The sequence below is a fragment of the Bos javanicus genome, chromosome 26 (genome assembly GCF_032452875.1).
Source record: "Bos javanicus breed banteng chromosome 26, ARS-OSU_banteng_1.0, whole genome shotgun sequence".
NCBI classification, from domain to species: domain Eukaryota; kingdom Metazoa; phylum Chordata; class Mammalia; order Artiodactyla; family Bovidae; genus Bos; species Bos javanicus.
The window spans coordinates 33,448,631-33,467,988 of NC_083893.1; the positions used below are offsets into that span (position 1 = coordinate 33,448,631).

The window sequence follows — 19,358 nt, forward strand, 5'->3', positions numbered from 1 at the left end:
ACAAGCTCCTTGTATTCACTTGCTGTTGCTTCCGATTACTCAGGGATGTAACAGACTCAGACTGGATCTGGGGCCCTAGCATCTCCAAGAGCACCACTGCCTCTTTCTAAGCCTGCCTTCATCTCTCTTTTCCCTTTCTTGTCCCTGTTCCTAAATCCTTGTGAGCTCCCATGCCCTTAAAGTGACAAAAACACATTAACTTAATTCAGAAAACAATTATTGAGCAACTGCTGTGTGCCATACACTGGAAATGCAAAAGTGAGAGAATCACAGGCTCAGCTCCTGTGTCCCCAAGAGTAACGTGTGCTCATGCTCAGTCGCATCTGACTCTGCGACCCCACGGACTGCCATCCTCCAGACTGTGTCCATGGACTCCCAGGCAAGGATACTGGAGTGGGTTGCCATTTCCTCCTCCGGGGGATCTTCCTGATTCAGGAATGGAACTGTGTCTCCTGCGTCTCCTGCATTGGGATTCTTTAACACTGACCCACCTGGGAAGCCCTAAGAGTAACACACCAGGGTCTTAAGGTCGTAAACTTCAAGATGCCACAGGAATCCTCAGGGTAGCAGCAGATTCCAACTTATAGGGGAAGACAGCTTCCCCTAGGAGATCTGTCAAGCTGAGATTTAAAACAGAAAAGGGTACAGTTTTCCAGGCACCAGAGGTGTGGAGACTCTTCTGGCCAGGGAATCACAATTGTAAATAAATGAAGACATGGGCGCTTCTGAGGCTGGAGCTTAGGGTGCGTGTTTAGAATGGATATAAGGGAAGGGGGATGGTAGTTGGGAATAGAACCAGTGAGGCCAGGAGAAAGCCAGTCGCCAGAGGTCAGTTTAGCAGGGTGTCCTGTGTCACGTGACTCATCCTGGACTTTGTCCTGCAGCCAGTTAGGCACCATTGATGAGTTCTAAGCGGGTTAGTGACACAACCAGATCAGCATTTTAGAAGATGGCTCTCTGGCTCCATGAAGTGTGGATTTGAGGGTTGGGCTGAGAAATCCAGTTGGGCTCAGCTGGTAAAGGATCCGCCCGCGATGCGGGAGACCTACGTTCAATCCCTGGGTTGGGAAGATCCCCTGGGGAAGGGAAAGGCTACCCACTCCAGCATCCTGGCCTGGAGAACTCCATGGACTGTATAGTCCATGTGGTCGCAAAGAGTCGGACACAACTGAGTGACTTTCACTTTCACACTAAATTAAAAAAAGAAAGAAAATGTGCTTCGGAAAGATGTCAATGTCAGGCAGGGTCTAGAAGATATACATTTTGGAGAAGTGTTCAGAGATCTGCCTTCCCCTAAAGAGAGAAGGATTTTCAAAATATAACTGCACCCTCTATTCAGAATACTGGCAAGTCTGTACAGAAAAGAACACCCATATATCAAGATCCCACCTCTCTTTCAGGTTGTCTGTTATGTTGAAGGGTAGAGAAACCTTCCAACATACAAAATGTATGCAGAATTTTATTCAAAAATGTCTAATAAATCAAAGATGCACTTAAAGTAAGAAGCATTACACAGCCCAGGTGACAGCTCTTTGTGAGGCTGGAGAGTCAAGGGGCATACTGTTTCTGTAGAACTGGTTGATGGAATGGGAGAGATTGGGGGAAAAAACACACTCTCTGCCATAGATAACCACTGAGCAGAGGAGATTTAAAATGAAAGAGGATAGATCGAAGCCTCACTGAAAGACTAAAGAAAGGAAAGAAGCACAAATAGATCAGTTGTTGTGTGAAGACCTTCAGGTGTTTAATACATAATGGGTTGCATTGTGTTTGGAGGTTATACAGTTGTACTGCATCTCAGTGGTTTTGCATTTTTCCAAACCTTATAGATCACAGGAGCCAGAACTACCAACAGCCAAAGACCAGGGATCCCTCTGGCAAGAGGGAAGGAGCTCTGGATTTGGAGTCCATGGTGAGCCCTTGCCGAAAGAGAGGCTTCTGGCACCTGATCTAGCATGGCTGCCCACTGTCTCTTCATTCATCCATTCAGCCAACGAATAAATATTAACACTCCATACCAGACTGTGGGCCAGAGGATAAATTAGGGCAGTAAACATGACAGATGCATGGTCTTCTGGAGAATACTGTGTGTCTGAGATGAATGGAGAATACTGTGTGTCTGAGAAGAACCCACAATGAAGCCAGATCAAACAGTATCTATCTCAATAAGAATGTTGGCTTTCATTCTAAGTGCAAAAAGAAAATATCCAAGAGTTTTAAGCAGGGGCATGATGTAATCTGGATTAGGCTTTTCTACAACGGTGGTGCATATGTGCTCAGTCGGGTCCAACTTTTATGACCCCACGGACTGTATCCCACCAGGCTCTTCTGTCCACTGAATTTTCCAGGCAAGAATGCTTGAGTGGGTTGCCATTTCCTACTCCAGGCGATCTTCCCAACCCAGGAATCAAACCCTAATCTAGCATCTCCTGCAGTGGCGGCAGATTCTTTACCACTGTGCCGCCTGGGAATCCGTTTTCTACAAGACATACTATTATATGGTGGAAAATGAATTTAAGAGGAAGCAGGAGTGAAAACAGAGAAAGCAGTAAAGGGGCTTTTGCAAGAGATTAGGCAGGAGATCACACATGCTTAGACTAGGGTGGGTGGTGCTAGAAGGCTTTGAGATGCATTCTGGAGGTAGAAACATGCTGACCTTTTGGGATTGAGGAAGAAGAGGAAGAGACAAATGTTGATTTCCAACTTGAAAAGTCATGTGTACACTGATGCCATTTTCTAAAATGGAGAGGATTGGAAAAAGCTGTTGATTCTTCCTGTCCTCCAACTGGCATTTCTTGGGCACCTACTATCTGCTAGAGACTCAACACCTGCTTCTGAGAAAAAGAAGCAAATCTATGTCATGGGTTCATCCAGACTCTTGGTTTGGCCTGATAGACAGAGGCCCTTCATGGGTGATGCTGACGGACCACGTGGAATTCGAATCATCAGAGAGACCATGAGTTTCCCCATCCCGTTTACTTAACTCCCACTTGTGTTCATCAGATCATAAGGTTTATAAAAGACAAAAAATTTGACCTGGAATTGGTCTTGGGAATTTTTTAAAATTTTTCTTATAAAATTGATTTAAATATCATGAAAATCATGCCAAATGATCAGGGCTTTCAATTTCCTTTGGCCAATGGGGAGTTTAGCTATAAATTTGTAACTTGGCTTGCTTAATAACTATGTAGAGTTTATGGTTCCTATAATAGCATTCTGGTTTTCTCCTTGATATTCTCCTTGATATTCCTATAATAGCATTCTGGTTTCTCCATCTCAACTCAATATCAAGTTGAGATGTTTAGCTCAACTAAACATCTGTCACTGTCTATCCCACGGATCCGGATCAGTCTGCCCATGTTTGTGGCTCCAGCCATCTCTGACTAGACCGAGTGTTGACTAGGGAACTTCATTCAGAACTTGACTGGGCCATTCAGGTTTCCTGAATTGGATATTTGGATTAAGGGATGTGAGGTAAATTCCCATTTAGTGGTTGAAGTGGGTGTTCTAGAGGGTACCACCAGATCCCCAGTTCCCAAATGAAGCCCCCTTTCTCTCAGAGGCCAGATATTGGCTGCCAGGGGCTCTCAGCTGAGTTCTTCTCCGAGAGTTACTCTTAACCAGGGTTGCCTTGCCCAAGCTCAGCCCTATCTCCCAGGGTTAGCCCCCATTCCATGACAAGATGGTCCCAGTACAAAGTCCCAGTCCCCTTGGCTCATGGCAGGACAACACTGGAGACCATCTCAGCTCTAGAACATTTCATGAAATGCGTCTCTGTTGTGAGTGCCTTACAGCCCAACCTTTCCCTCTGCCTCCCTCCCTCCTCATGGGTGTTGGTCCTAAGAGTACTTCCCAACAAATTCCCTGCCCACAAATCTCAACATCTCTGTTTCCCAGGAAACCCAACCTAAAACAAATGGCTGATATTGCTGGTGGCAACAGTGACATCCCTAAGAATAAGTAGTTGTAAGGAAGACGTGGACATGGAAATTGGTGAGGCAATGGGCAACCTTTACTTTTAGACTTGCTGTTTTCGTCAGTAAGTTCCAATGTGGCTCGGGGTTAAGGGCAAAACCACCACCCCGAGAGTCTCCAGCCCATGCAGTAGAGCAGGAAGAGCTTCAGACCTGGCTCTGCCTCAAGCTCTGTGACCTTGGGCAATGTGTTTAACCTCTCTGAATCTCTCAAGTTTCTTTATTTGCAAAATGGACCGAATCACCTTGCAGGGTAGTTACACAGACTGTATGAGCTCAAGATAGTAAAAGTACCTGTAACCCAGAAACTGCTCCATAAATGCTGGTTTCTTTTCACAAACAAGGTGGGCAGCACCCTAGTATCTTTCAGGCCAGAGAATGGAGTGTGTATGTGGTATCAACAAGTTTACAATGATCTGAACATACTAGACCATGCTAGGGGGCGTGAGGCAGACTAGGGGAAGGTTACTGCCCCATGACAAGTTAACAAGCCATCCCCCTTCCCCCCAAAAGACAGTGCCCCTGGAAGTGAATGAGTCAGGCAGATGTCTTTGGGAACAACGAGAAGAAGCAGTGACATGTCCCTGCAGGATGTTGTCTACGATTAGAGATGACCTGAAGAATTTAGCCAAAGATCAGCCATGTGACTCTGAGTGGGGATAGTCCTGGGAATGTAACTCCATAAAGCTGGCACCTGGTCTGTCACCTGGCACATAGTAGGTGCTCAATAAATTCTTATAGAAGGAATGACAAATGATCTTTAGTCCTCCCATCCCACAAAGAAGTTCTGATGATTCCGGGATTTGGGAAGAATAATTTCTGAGTAAACACTGACTTCCCTTGTAGTCCAGTTGGTAAAAATTCTGCCTTCGATGAAGGAGACCCAGGTTCAATTCCTGGGTTGGAAAGATTCCCTGGAGAAGGAAATGGCAACCCACTCCAGTATTCTTGCCTGGAGAATCTCATGGACAGAGAAGCCTGGCAGGCTACAGTCAATGGGGTTGCAAGAGTCGAACATGACTTAGTGACTAAACCACCACCACCAAACACTGAGAACAGCAGTGTCATCAGCCCGGGGTCCCCTCCCACGTTTACCAAAGTGTCTCCATTGTTTGCCAGGGCCCCTCCAGTTGTGCAGTGCTCTGGCTACATCTTCAGGACTCTCTCCTAGAGTTGTAGTCCACAAACTATGGTGCTCTTTTTTGTAAATACAGTTTTATTGAAACATAGTCTTGCTGTTGGTATTAGTACTGTCATCCCTCAGTGTCTGGGGAGGATTGGTTTTAGGACCCTCTGTGGATAACAAAATCCATAGATGGTCAGTTCAGTTCAGTTCAGTCACTCAGTCGTGTCCGACTCTTTGCAACCCCATGAATCGCAGCATGCCAGGCCTCCCTGTCCATCACCAACTCCCGGAGTTCACTCAGACTCACATCCATCGAGTCAGTGATGCCATCCAGCCATCTCATCCTCTGTTGTCCCCTTCTCCTCCTGCCCCCAATCCCTCCCAGCATCAGAGTCTTTTCCAATGAGTCAACTCTTCGCATGAGGTGGCCAAAGTACTGGAGTTTCAGCTTTAGCATCATTCCTTCCAAAGAAATCCCAGGGCTGAGCTCCTTCAGAATGGACTGGTTGGATCTCCCTGCAGTCCAAGGGACTCTCAAGAGTCTTCTCCAACACCACAGTTCAAAAGCATCAGTTCTTCGGTGCTCAGCTTTCTTCACAGTCCAACTCTCACATCCATACATGACCACAGGAAAACCCATAGCCTTGACTAGACGGACCTTTGTTGCCAAAGTAATGTCTCTGCTTTTGAATATACTATCTAGGTTGGTCATAACTTTCCTTCCATGGAGTAAGCGTCTTTTAATTTCATGGCTGCAGTCACCATCTGCAGTGATTTTGGAGCCCCCCAAAATAAAGTCTGACACTGTTTCCCCATCTATTTCCCATGAAGTGATGGGACCAGATGCCATGATCTTCGTTTTCTGAATGTTGAGCTTTAATCCAACTTTTTCACTCTCCTCTTTCACTTTAATCAAGAGGCTTTTTAGTTCCTCTTCACTTTCTGCCATAAGGGTGGTGTCATCTGCATATCTGAGGTTATTGAGATTTCACCTGGCAATCTTGATTCCAGCTTGTGCTTCTTCCAGACCAGCGTTTCTCATGATGTACTCTGCATATAAGTTAAATAAGCAGCATGACAATATACAGCCTTGACGTACTCTTTTTCCCATTTGGAACCAATCTGTTGTTCCATGTCCAGTTCTAACTATTGCTTCCTGACCTGCATACAAATTTCTCAAGAGGCAGGTCAGGTGGTCTGGTATTCCCATCTCTTGAAGAATTTTCCACAGTTTATTGTGATCCACACAGTCAAAGGCTTTGGCATAGTCAATAAAGCAGAAATAGATGTTTTTCTGGAACTCTCTTGCTTTTTCCATGATCCAGCGGATGTTGGCAATTTGGTCTCTGGTTCCTCTGCCTTTTCTAAAACCAGCTTGCACATCTGGAAGTTCACGGTTCACGTATTGCTGAAGCCTGGCTTGGAGAATTTTGAGCATTACTTTACTAGCGTGTGAAATGAGTGCAATTGAGTATCCTATAAAAAATGGTGTAGTAGTTACATAAAACCTACACATATCCTCCTGTATACTCTAAATCATCTCTAGATTGTTTATAATATCTAATATAAATGTTGTTGTTCAGTTTGACTTTTCATGACCTGTGGACTGCAGCACACCAGGCTTCCCTGTCCTTCACTGTCTCCTAGAGTTTTCCCAAATTCATATTCATTGAATCAGTAATGCTATCCAACCATTTCAGTGGTTAATACAAAGAATATGCTATATAATTAGTTGTCAGTCAGTCAGTTCAGTCACTTAGTCGTGTCCAGCTATTTGCAACCCCGTGGACTGCAGCATGCCAGGCTTACCTGTCCATCACCAACTCTTGGAACTTGTGCAAACTAAATAATTGTAGATGCTATGTAAATATTGGTCATTGCTAGCAAGCAGCAAATTCAAATTTTGCTTTTTGGAATTGTCTAGAATATTTTTTAAAATAGAAGGAAAAACATAAATACAGTATACTAACGCATATATATGGAATTTAGAAAGATGGTAACAATAACCCGGTGTACGAGACAGCAAAAGAGACACTGATGTATAGAACAGTCTTATGGACTCTGTGGTAGAGGGAGAGGGTGGGAAGATTTGGGAGAATGGCAATGAAACATGTAAAATATCATGTAGGAAACGAGTTGCCAGTCCAGGTCCGATGCACGATGCTGGATGCTTGGGGCTGGTGCACTGGGACGGCCCAGAGGGATGGTATGGGGAGGGAGGAGGGACGAGGGTTCGGGATGGGGAACACATGTATACCTGTGGCGGATTCATTTTGATATTTGGCAAAACTAATACAATTATGTAAAGTTTAAAAATAAAATAAAATTAGAAAAAAAAATACTTTAAAATGACCAACAAAAAAAAATTTTTTTGATCTGTGGTTGGTGGAATCTGTGGATATGGAACTGTGGATGTGGAGTGCTGGATATGTTAGCTGCAGCTGTTTCTGTGTAAAAATGGCAGAACTGAAGATTCACAACATAAACTGGAAGTCTAGAAAAAAACTAAGATTTTTACTATCTAGCACTTTTAGAAGTTTTTTGACCCCTGTTCTAGAGAGAACAGTAAGACAAGAGTCACCCCAAGGATACAGTCATTCTGTCCCTGGGTTGGGGATTAGATTCACTGAACACAGGTCCTTTCATCTCTGAGGGTCTGGGGGCTCAGCAAGTAGCATCCTATGAAAAGACTTCTGATACTAAAGCCAGTGTGTTTTGCAAAGTCTGCTCTATGCCAGGTGCTGCTGCTACTGCTGCTAAGTCGCTTCAGTCGTGTCCGACTCTGTGCGACCCCATATACGGCAGCCCACCAGGCTCCCCCATCCCTGGGATTCTCCAGGCAAGAATTCTGGAGTGGGTTGCCATTTCCTCCTCCAATGCATGAAAGTGAAAAGTGAAAGTGAAGTCACTCAGTCGTGTCCAACTCTTAGTGACCCCATGGACTTCAGCCCACCAGGCTCCTCTGTCCATGGGATTTTCCAGGCAAGAGCACTGGAGTGGGGTGCCATTGCCTTCTCTGGCTCTATGCCAGACACTGCATTTAATGCCTTACCTTTATTCTCTCATGTATATTTCATGGTGATGCCATGAGGGAGGAACCACGGCATCCCTATTTCACAGATGAGGAAACTGAGACTCGGAGAGAGGAAATGATTGGCCCACTGTCCAAAGCAGAGACGTGGCTGAGCCAGAGCTCACGTCAATTTCAAGTCTGGGCTGCTGCTCTTTACCCCCGATGCCCACTACCTCCCCATACTGAAGGCCTAGCCGGAAGAGCTGTTACTTGTAAATAATAAACATGAAGCAGGTTAGTCCAGGCCCAACAGATGTCATGTAACCCAGTCCATCAAAGGCTGGGTCTCCAGCAAGGGCATTTTATGAGGGATACTTCCCTTAGGGTGGAAGAATCAGCCTGCTAGAGAACCAGAGTCCCAAGGCCTCCCGGGGCAGGACAGACATTCTCACCAGCAACACGTAACCCTACACGTGAGAAAACAGCACCCAGAGCGCTAGAGAATAGATTGACTTGATCACATCTGAAACCTCCGCCGGGATGAGAGGTAAAGTCTCATGTGTTTGGACTTAAAAAACAGAGATCCCAGATAGGTTTGAATCAACTCCCCGGATAAAGCCATATCACATGATAAACTAGTCCTTTTGTCCCACCAAATTAAAAGGATTAAGCATCTTTTAGAGAATTCTCTCTTTCAGGGCTATAAGCAGAAGTTTATTCGGTTTCACACTGTTGTGATAACAAAACTTTAGGGAACTGAGACAATATGTGGGAGGCCTGCGGTTATTACACAAAGAGCACAATTGTTCACTTTTTGCTTGAGATAAAAGGAAGAGTACATGTCAGGGAAATGAATCCAGATTCTGTTTATAAAGGTGAACAACAGACTCACCAGGTCACTTCCTGTTGACACAGGAAGAGAAGCTTCTGGTTTGTTTTCTGGGAATCTCTCCACAAAGTCAGAAGGTCGCTAGTTCACATGAGGCTGTGGAGGTTAAAAGAAAAGCCTATGTCACGTGGGTGATTCAGTGATTTGACTTGTCTGAAATTTCCATTTCCGCCTTTCACAGTCTGAGCTGATACTACGAAGCCTCCAGCTCTGAGTCTGGAAAGCAGCAACCTCTTTGTGCACACTGCCTCTTTGACCCTTGCTCCATGACCAGATAACCAGTAACGCTGTCTACACCCCACTTAGCCACTGTCTCTACCATCGCCACCTCACAGTCTATGGAAGACTCCCACTCACAAAGATTTCTGTCTGATCACCTTGTTTCATTCTTTTCTAGACTTATTCTTTTCTTCCACTTATTAAAATTAACTTGCTTACCCTTTCACGGTCTGCCTAACTCTCCCTTAACCAGCAAGAAACTTCCTTAAGAGCAAAGTTCATGTCCGACTCTTCTGTCCCAGTGTGGCCAACGCTTGCTCACAGCAGATCATCACTAGGTAACCAGTGAATATTCATGTAGTGTCCATGAATAAACTGAAGGATGTTTACAAGTGTACCAATGCTTTGGCTTTTTTTTTCATACCCAGTTTTCCTTTTCACATTGAGTTGGCTATGCTATCTATGGTGCCTGGGTTAAAAAGTGTCCAGCTGTCACTTAACCACTGTAAGAAAGTGGTTATTCCTTTCCTCATTCATTCATGGTGTATCTACTGAATGCCTATCACGAGCCAGGCAAGTGCCAGGCATCCCCACCAAGAATCCAATAATGAATAAAACAGAGTGCCTACCACACGAGTTTTCAGTCCAGTGGGGGCCGTAGGGAAACAAATATTAATGGAAGAGTAATATAAGTATGTAATTGCAGCTTTGATAAGTGTTGTGAAAGAAAAACTCATGTAGGGCTTTTGAGGAAATAATGTTTGGGACAGCCCTGGTGGCACAGTAGATAAGAATCCTCCTGGCGGTGCAGGGGACACAGGTTTGATCCCTGATTCAGGAGGATTCCACTGCAGAGCAACAAAGCCCGTGTGCCACAGTGACTGAGCCCCCATGCTGCAAATACTGAAGCCCTAAGTGTCTAGAATCTGTGCTCCGCAACAAGAGAAGCCACCACAATAGAAGCCGGCACACCATTACAAAGAGTAGCCCCTGCTCACTGCAACTAGAGAAAACTCGCGTAAATCAATGAAGACCCAGGACAGCCAAAAATAAATAAGTAAAATTAGGTAGAAAAAAATAATAAAAATTTTTTAAAAGAAGAAATGTTTGGGCTGAAATTGGAAAGTTGGATTAACTAGATGGGTACCTAAATGAATCTGCTAAAGAGTGATCAGCATTAGAGTCAGGATGAGAGTTAGGAGTGGAATAAGGCTGGGGCTTCTCCAGTGGCTTAGCAGTAAAGAATCTGCCTGCAGTGCAGCAGACTCAGGAGACACGGTTCAATCCGTGGGTCAGGAAGATCACCTGGAATAGGAAACGGCAGCCCACTCCAGTATTCTTGCCTGGAAATTTCATGGGCAAAGGAGCCTAGCGGGCTACAGCCCGTAGGATCAAAGAGTCGGACACAACTGAGTAAGCAAGGGAGATTGGGGACTAATAAGGGAAGATTAAAGATCTTTCCCAGGAAACTGTGCTTATCTTATAGGGATTCGATGAATGTTGACCAGGAATGAATTGCTGTCTGCCTAAAACAGAGTGGAGAAAAAATAAGTGAACAGAAGACAAATTATGGTTTGTCTTTTTTTTGTAATTTGCTCTTTTTTGATGGTTTACTCTTCAAGGACCGTCTTTCTGGTGGTTTGCTCTTTTTCGATGGTTTGTTCTTCAAGGACCATCTCTCTGGCGACTGGGGCACTGACTTTGGTCTTCTCCTGGGCTACTACGTGTGGGGCCCTCCATGACAAGCAACCCAGCTTCTGAAGGTGGAAGCAGCCACACAGGTGTCTAAGTGCATGTCCAAGTAGGGATGGCAGATGGGCGAACAGGTGAGCCAGCTGAGCACCTGCCTTGGTCATCAGCAGGATTTTAGACCCTGGATTTAGGGCTCAGATGAGAGGATTCCTGGAGCCCTTGCAGAGGTTATTGTGGGCAGCTAGGTGTTTGTAGAAGCTCACAACGATCCTACTAAAGAGATCAATTGTATCCATGAGCACCCACGCTTCATAGGCAACTGTTGCTTTTATAGCGCTACCTGCAATCAGTGTAGGTAAAAAAGACTGTAAGAAACAATTGGCCCCAGATATGAGCACCGTGGGCACTTTTCCCCCTCTCTTGATCAAAGAAAGACTCTAATGAAAGGGAAAAAAAATAATTAAAAAGTTAAAGCCTTATGTAATGAAATTTAAAAGAAAACTTTGAAGCCAACAAGCAATCGTGGGCAATGCTTCAAAGGGCCTAGAATCAATGTTTGTCAATAGCAGTTTTGCATCCTTTAATTTATCTTTCATGAATATAAAGCGTGATGTTATTAGGAGCCTATCCATGCCTTAATTCTGTTAGCGATTTGATGAATCAGATCTCTATTAACATTCTGATCGAGTCAGCAATGTCAGAGGCCTGTGGCAGGAGCCTCACTCTGGCCAGGCTTTTATCCTGCAACCGAGATGCTAGTGAACTGTGGGGCCTTCTGCACTGAACCCTTGGCAATCCCGCCCCCACCCCCAGGAGCCAGGGGCACTTTATCTCTGCTGCTTTCTTTGGAGACTTTCTCTCCAGAAAAGAAACCAACCCCATGACTCAGCCCAGCCCCAAAGTTACCATTTGTTTAATCAAGATAGTTGGTTTGCAAAACATTAAACATTAAACAGTATTTGATGCCTAGTTAATAATTTGCATCCTCTTCATTTGTTCCTGAATCCTGGGAGACTGACATTCCCCCCTCCCCCCAAAAGGCAGAGACAACAAAAGAAATTGTATTTAGAGCAAAACAAGAGTTCTTAAACTACAAAGATGTTTGCCAGAATGTCTGATCTCCATGTTCTGCTGTTAATGGTTCTGGCGGGAAAGACAGCCTTCGGGGTAAGTGTTCTTTTCAAATATCTGGTGTTGAGAGGCTCTGAGGTTATTAGGAAGACCAAACCCACTGGGCCAGGAGCAATGAGAAACTTTAGTTGTGAAAGACTGGTGTTGCCAGGTCGAATATGTCCTGATTTTGAGCTCTAAAGCAGGTCTTTCATGTTGGTTGCTATTAAGTGGCCAGTTCCATGAAGCCATGCAATTGACTTGAGTCATCTTGGAGCAGTCTCCATGAACAACTTCCAACTAAGGGAATCGGAGCCAAAAAATCCACTAAGGCAGCATGTTTTGTCTGATGTGAACCCAGAGATCCCTTTGGGAAGCCACTGAAAGCTACCAACTCTTTCTCTGTACATGCTGACACGCATACCCAGTTCTCCAGCTTCTTTGGGGGACAATAGGGTAAGAATCCCCCTACTTTGACCCTAGAGGAGAATCTTGCTGGCAACAGCTTTACTTAGGTGGATCGAATTTGGAGAGAAGCTTCGCAAGCAGGACTTTTTCTTGCATCAACCTGTGACTGTGGCTGTAGTTAACAGGGCACAGAGGTGATCAGGGGCCCAGGAGGTCATGGTAAGTGGAGAAGGAAAGTTACATCAGGGGCTCTCACATGGGGGACTCAAGACATTAGGGAGCAGATGAGGTATGGTGGTGTCTGCTCCTGTTTCATGCCCTTGTAGTCCAAGACTGTTAGCTGGGTCTCTGTGGGCATATGAGGGGGGTCCTCACCAGACCTCACACCTCTCAAGTTCCATGCTGGAGGTGGTCTGAGGTGGGAGTGTGGGCTTGGAAGCCAGGGTTTGAATCTCAGCTTCGCCACATTCTGGGTGTGGATCCTTGTGCAAATAACATCATCTCTGTGAACCTCAGTTTCCTCTACTGCAAATCAACTGATAATCTCCCCCAGATTTGGGAAGGGTCGTGACTGATTAAGCGGGGCAATGCATGCTCACATTCAATAAATGTGAGCTCTTTTCCCTTGAAATTTCCAAAGTGAACACGAGTTCTTTATAAAAATCAAAGAAGGCTCACCTTTGTTAGGGTGGAGGGGGGTGGTGAGTAACGTACAAGAAACAAATGAGAACTGAAATAACAGTCATCATATTAAATACCTTCGCATTTTATTTCCAGTTTCACTCCATAGAGCTAATCTGCAGGAAGCAGATTAGATTTTAGGCTTTCTGATTAGCATGCCTTAAAAACAGCAGCTTCTCCTCCCCTTTTCGTAAACTGTACACAGACACCTACCTTAGTACCATATTAAGCTGCCAATGACTCATCTTGGAAAGAATTTTCTTTCCCAATGATAACTTGTGTATGTGTGTGTGTGTGTGTGTGGTGTGGCTGCAATGATCAGTCGTTATCAAACCCTCTACATCACTGATTGCTGTTGAATGTCTGAGGCTAAGACCCTACAGAAATAGCACAGGTCTAGAAAAAAGCGATGGAAATTATTAGACTCACAAAGGGCCCAGGGAAAGTACCACTCAGAAGAAATTAAATCCTAAAATTTGCAGGCAAGGAAGAGAGTGGATGCAGTCTGTTTGAAGTTCAGCAAAAGATAACAGTCTCCCCAAATTCTCATTTTGCAAGCCCTAGTGAATTTTTAGGGTTAGCAATGAAATTGTAAGTCAATAATGGATAAAAGAGAAAATATGAGAACTAGCCTTTAGGCAACGAGCTTAGTCAATTCCAAAGAGAGGATTCAGGGCTTTGGTATGTTTTCTTACTCCAGATGCATGCCAGCCAGGTGACTGGGAGAGTGGCTTGCATTCCATAGGCCAATACACAGAGATACAGGGGAAAGTGGCCAACTCACTCGGATGTTTAGAGAGCTTGAGACATCACCAGGAAGGAAGGAACCACATAGCCGGATGGACAGGGTGGCTTCTCCTGCCCCAACGTAGGTAGTAATAACAAACTCCCATTTAATGAGAAATCCTGTGTGCTGTGCGCTGTGCTTTTGAGGCATTGGCTTTTGAGTTCTCCAGAAGAAAGAACAAAATAATGCCATTTGCAGCAGCATGGACAGACCTAGAGATTGTCATACTGAGTGAAGTAAGCCAAACAGAGAAGGATAAATAGCATGTCACAGCTTTTATAAACGGAATCTAAAAAGAAATGATACAAATAAACTTTTTTACCAAACAACAATAGGCTCACAGATTTAGAATATGAATTTATGGTTGCCAGGGGGAAGAATGGGGAGAAGGGATAGTTACGGAGTTTGGGATGGACATGTACACACCGCTATATTTAAAATGGATAACCAAGTCCCTGCTGTATAGCACAGGGAACTCTGTTCAATGATATGTGGCAGACTGGACAGGAGGGGAATGTGGGGGGGATGGGTACATGTACATGCTTGGCTGAGTCTCTTGGCTGTCCACCTGAAACTATCACAGCATTGTTAATCAGCTATACTCCAACACAAAGTAAAAAGTTTAAAAAGAAAAGAAAGAAGTACCGTTATTGCTTCCACTTTGCCGAGCAGGAAATTGAGGAACGTGTTCTCAAACTAGGAGGTGGCAGAGCTGAGTCTCAGACTATGGCTGGTTTCCATCTGTCTGGATAAGGCCTCTTGCCTGGGGCCCTGGCTGAGGATGAGATTTCTTTGGTCCATACAGCCTCCAGTATTCTTGCCTGGAGAATTCCTTGGACAGAGGAGCCTGGTGGGCTACAGTCCAAGAGGTCACAAAGAGTCAGACACAACTGAGTAACTAATTTTAGGGGGGCTTCCCTGGTGATTCGGATGGTAAAGAATCTGCCTGCAATGCAGGAGACCTGGGTTCATCCCCTGGGTCAGGAAGATCCCCTGGAGAAGGGAATGGCAATCCACTCCGGTATTCTTGCATGGGAAATCCCATAGACAGAGGAACATGGCGAGGCTACAGTCCATGAGGTCGCAAAAGAGTCAGACACAAAACACACACACACACACACACACACACACACACACACACAAAGAGCCAGACACGACTTGGCGACTAAACAACAACATATGGCCTTAGGGGTATGATCCTTCCTATAGGGATGGGGGGCTTTTAGACCAGGGGCCCGTTGCTGGGTCAAGCGTCAGGCACAGATTCCTTGTGCCTCTGAAAGTTTAAACAAAAGCAGTCACAGGTCTCCCATTGCTGCCCACTGGAGAGATGCCCGGAAATCTGCCTATGCATTCAGATTATACCACAAACATTATGATGACTTCTCTGTGGGCTCATCTGTAACTTAGGTTTATATTCAGGTATCATGATCCCAAAAAAGCGGGGTAAAATATTGCCATAGATTCCAGGGAATCCTTCATAGTGCCTTCCTGGTCTGGTCTAGATTTGTTTTTTCCTTACCTGTCAGTGTTGAACACCTGTCCCCAGCACAGGGGCTTCCCTGGTGGCTCAGTGGTGCAGAATGCCTGCCAATGCAGGACAATCAAGTTCAATCCCTGGGTCGGGAAGATTGCCTGGAGTAGGAAATGGCAACCCACTCCAGTATTCTTGCCTGGGAAATTCCATGGACAGAGGAGCCTGGCGGGCTACAGTCCACGGGGGTGCAAAAGAGTTGGACACAACTTAGCGACTAAACAACAAAATCCCCAGGACATCTCATATTGTTATTCCCATTTTCTGAAGGAGAAGCCAGCCCAAAGATGGTGACCTAACTTCCCAGCCAGAATTGAGACTCAGCTCTGTGACTCCTCACCCATCACGGGAGGTTTGCTTGACTATGTGCCCTGTCCCTAGGGCTTTGACGTCTTTTCCTGCTGCGGTTCTGAGGGTGACTTGGGGTGCTCCTGGGCTCAGCTGTAATGCACTTTGACTTCTTCCAGGGTCAGAAGCTAGAGGATGAGGCTTGTCAGGCTTGCCCTGTTCATCTCAGCTCATCCTCATCAGGGGGCCTTGCAATTAAAATGCGTGTTTGCTCCCATTTCTTAGCTTTTTAAACCCTATAGAATTTAAACTCAAGAACTCTAGGGCTCCAGAATCCTCCTAGTGGAGAGTCACAAAAATATCTGCACAGACAAGAGGTTGCAAATCTGTGGCTTGGGATGCATGTTGCTCACAGCCCATGTTTTGTTTGTCAGGTAAAAGTTCAACCTGAAGACTGTTTTCATTTCCTTTCAATTGCTGGTGACATTTGAGAATCAGGACACCTCATATAATAATACAGACCCCAGCTTTTCCTGAAAATCAGACATTCTAGTAACACAGGCTTCCATTCTTATATAACACCGAGGGGACAAGGAACTACTGCTTCTGGTATTAGAAACTGAAGACCCCAGGCCCCCCAGGTCCCAGCATGCTCTACTTTTGACACTGTCTCTGTTCGATGGGTGTACATTACCTGTCCAGTTCCACCTTGGAAAGAGAGAGACAAACAAGGAAAGAAACACAGAGAGCATGCTTGTCTGATTATTGTTCAGAAACACTGTGGATGCCGAAATATTAGAGTCAATTTCGGGTGGTCAAGTTACAGGGCTCCTTGTCTGATTAATTCAAGAATCCATAACCGCATGGCCCCCAGGACCAAACAAGGGCTTTGACGAGAAGACACAAACCGCCCTTTTCAAAGCCTCAGTGCTCCAGAATGTCAGGGTCTCTTTCAGGCATAGGAGACATCCCTCCTTCATGCTGTGTAACCTATTCAAAGTCTTATGGAAAAGATAAGTACTGATTTGCACTGGATGTACCTATAGATATTAAAAAAACCTGATCCTAAGCACAAGTCCAACTCATTAGCTTTGGTAGTGTACGCTGTTATTTAGGGAAATCAGGTTGCAGGAAATCGTATGTGTGTGTAGGCACAGATATATTTATATTTTCAATTCATTAGAGTTTCCTAAATGCAAAAGCAATTCTGCTGTCACAGAGAAAGAAACAGCATGCCAGAATATTCGGCAGCCGGGATTTTAAATAAAACATGCTTTTTCTTCATAATTAATATAACAAGGTTTCCTGGCTTAGGACTTGGCAAAGATCCCAGGAAAAATGGGGGGAGGGGGCTGGTGTGACGTGCTTGTGACCCAACGAACAAATTCCAGGAAGAGTTTGTGCTGCTGAGTGAGCTCTCCTCAATCACTTCATAATTTGAAAAAAAAAATTTTTTTTTAACATATTGACAACAATGGCTAATAATCACTGTAGCAAGTATTTATTAAGCTTATTAAGTCTTTGCTATATGTCAGATATTGTGTGCTTTATATTTATTACCTCATGTATAGCTTCCCCACAGCTCCATGAGGTAAGGACTGCTGTCATCCTCATTTAACAGATAACAAACTAAGCTTTAAAGAAATTAAATAATCTGCACAGATGGCTGCCCCGTGAGGTTACAGAGCTGGGATTCAAACCCAGGATGGCTTGATGCTGGTCCCAAATTCATAACCTCTGTGTTAGAGGTTGCTGTGACAGGCACTACCCTGAAAAGACTGAGACCTTCAATGTGGAATGGAACGTGTCCAGAGGGACAGTGGCCTCAGATTCCAGCTTCAGGCAGGAGGAAAAGTCACTCCCACCTGGAAGCTTCTCCAACAATCCCTGAAGCTTTTCTTTCCAACTCGAGAGGGATCAAGTCTTGCTAGATGGCTAGCCCGTTAGCTCAGGGCTTTCAAAACTTTAGTCATGAATGAATCCATCTTCAGAAATTTTGCCAAAGCCCAGACTAGTTTCTTAATACTTTCTGTCAACCTAAATAGATTTATTTTGAAAGGAAACTGTCACTACTATAAATTGGAAAATCAAAGAAAAGGAAACAATGATATTGAATTCCAACTGGCTGCAGCTGTCATTCTAAAACTCCACGCGGAACTCTGCTTTCTTCTTGGTAGGAGGGAAGATTAGGAAGAGTGGCTCAGATGGTAAAGAATCTACCTGCAATGAGATAGACCTGGGTTTGATCCGTGGGTTGGGAAGATCCCCTGGAGAAGGAAATGGCAACCCACTCCAGTATTCTTGCCTGGAGAATTCCATGGACAGAGGAGCCTGGTGGGCTACAGTCCATGATCTCACAAAGAGGCAGACATGACTGAGCAACTAATACTTCACTTTGGAGGAGAAGGACTTACCAGCACCACCCCAGTCTGTCTTTGTTATGGGATTGGGAGAGCTTACAGTAAAACTGAGAAGGAAATGGCTTTCTCACGCTGTGTTTTGACATGATGTCTCCCCTGGCCAGGCACCACCCGAATCAACTTGGATACCAGCAGCAGTTCACATGCCACACCAGGGAAAACACAGACGTAAAGACAGCTTCGGGGATGGAACTGGTTCCCATTTGTGGGAAGTTAGTTTCCTGGGAAAGTGAAAAAAGTGAGAGAGACAGTTGCTCAGTTGCGACTGACTCTTTATGACCCCGTGGACTATAACCTGCCCGCCAAGTTCTTCTGTCCATGGAATTCTCCAGGCAAGATTACTGGAGTGTGTTGCCATTCCCTTCCCAGGGGATCTTCCCAACCCAGGGATCAAAAACAGTTCTGCATTGCAGGTGGATTCTTTATCATCTGAGTCACCAGGGAAGTCCACCTCCCTGGGAAGCCCCGGGCTTTTCCTGAGAACTGACTGGCGGAGGAGGGGAATATTGGGGCTTGTGCCCATGTGGCGGGCCTCAGACACAAGGCCAACCCACTCTTTTGTTCATTCATTTGCCATTTCAGTGGGCTCCCAAGAGCATGATCGCATCCAGAAATGTGTTTTTCTCCAACCTCCTCATACTGGATGGTCTCATGCCTGATCCTTCGGCTCCCTCCCTGCAAGCTCCTGCGATAACCCATTTGCACCAGTATCTCTCACCAAGTGCTTATGTGAAGAGCAACCGATTGCAAATGCTGTGCAGTCCAGTCCGCAGCTAACTGAGCAGAGGTGGTGTAGGTGGCCCTGGGTCGGGCACAGGTGACTGCCTCAGAGTGAAGGGATCCAGCCTTGACTTCCTCCCCAGCCCAATCCCCTCATGTCCTTACAGGAGTGCGTCATCCCACTGGGCCTGAGCTTCCTCCTTTGCATGTAAAGGGTCTGGGCCAGCTCCCCTTCACCTCCTGGCTCATCACTGTGGTCCTATAAACAGCTTTGCCCAGTGTCCCAAGAAGGAGACCACCCAGAGGGACCACTGGATGCTGCTTCTCCTTTGGCCTCGAATTTTCCCATTAGAACCTTCCCTCCTTCCCTCCAGCTCCAGATGAAAACAAAGCCACAGTGAAGCCACTGCTAGGATAGCAGTGCGCATGTGCAATGGATGGATAGTTCATGTGCTAAAGCAAGGATGAGATTTCCTTTGACCACAAAGGACAGAGCG

General features: G+C 45.3%; 1 protein-coding gene across 1 annotated transcript in view; it reads left to right on the forward strand.

Moving 5' to 3' along the window:
• Positions 1-11,904: 11,904 nt before the first annotated feature.
• Positions 11,905-19,358, forward strand: part of HABP2 (hyaluronan binding protein 2) — a 35,478-nt gene continuing 28,024 nt past the window's right edge. The window contains exon 1 of the mRNA XM_061403533.1: positions 11,905-12,080. Within this exon, the coding sequence (XP_061259517.1) occupies positions 12,012-12,080 (69 nt within the window). The 5' untranslated portion in view covers positions 11,905-12,011. The remainder of the gene's footprint in view (positions 12,081-19,358) is intronic.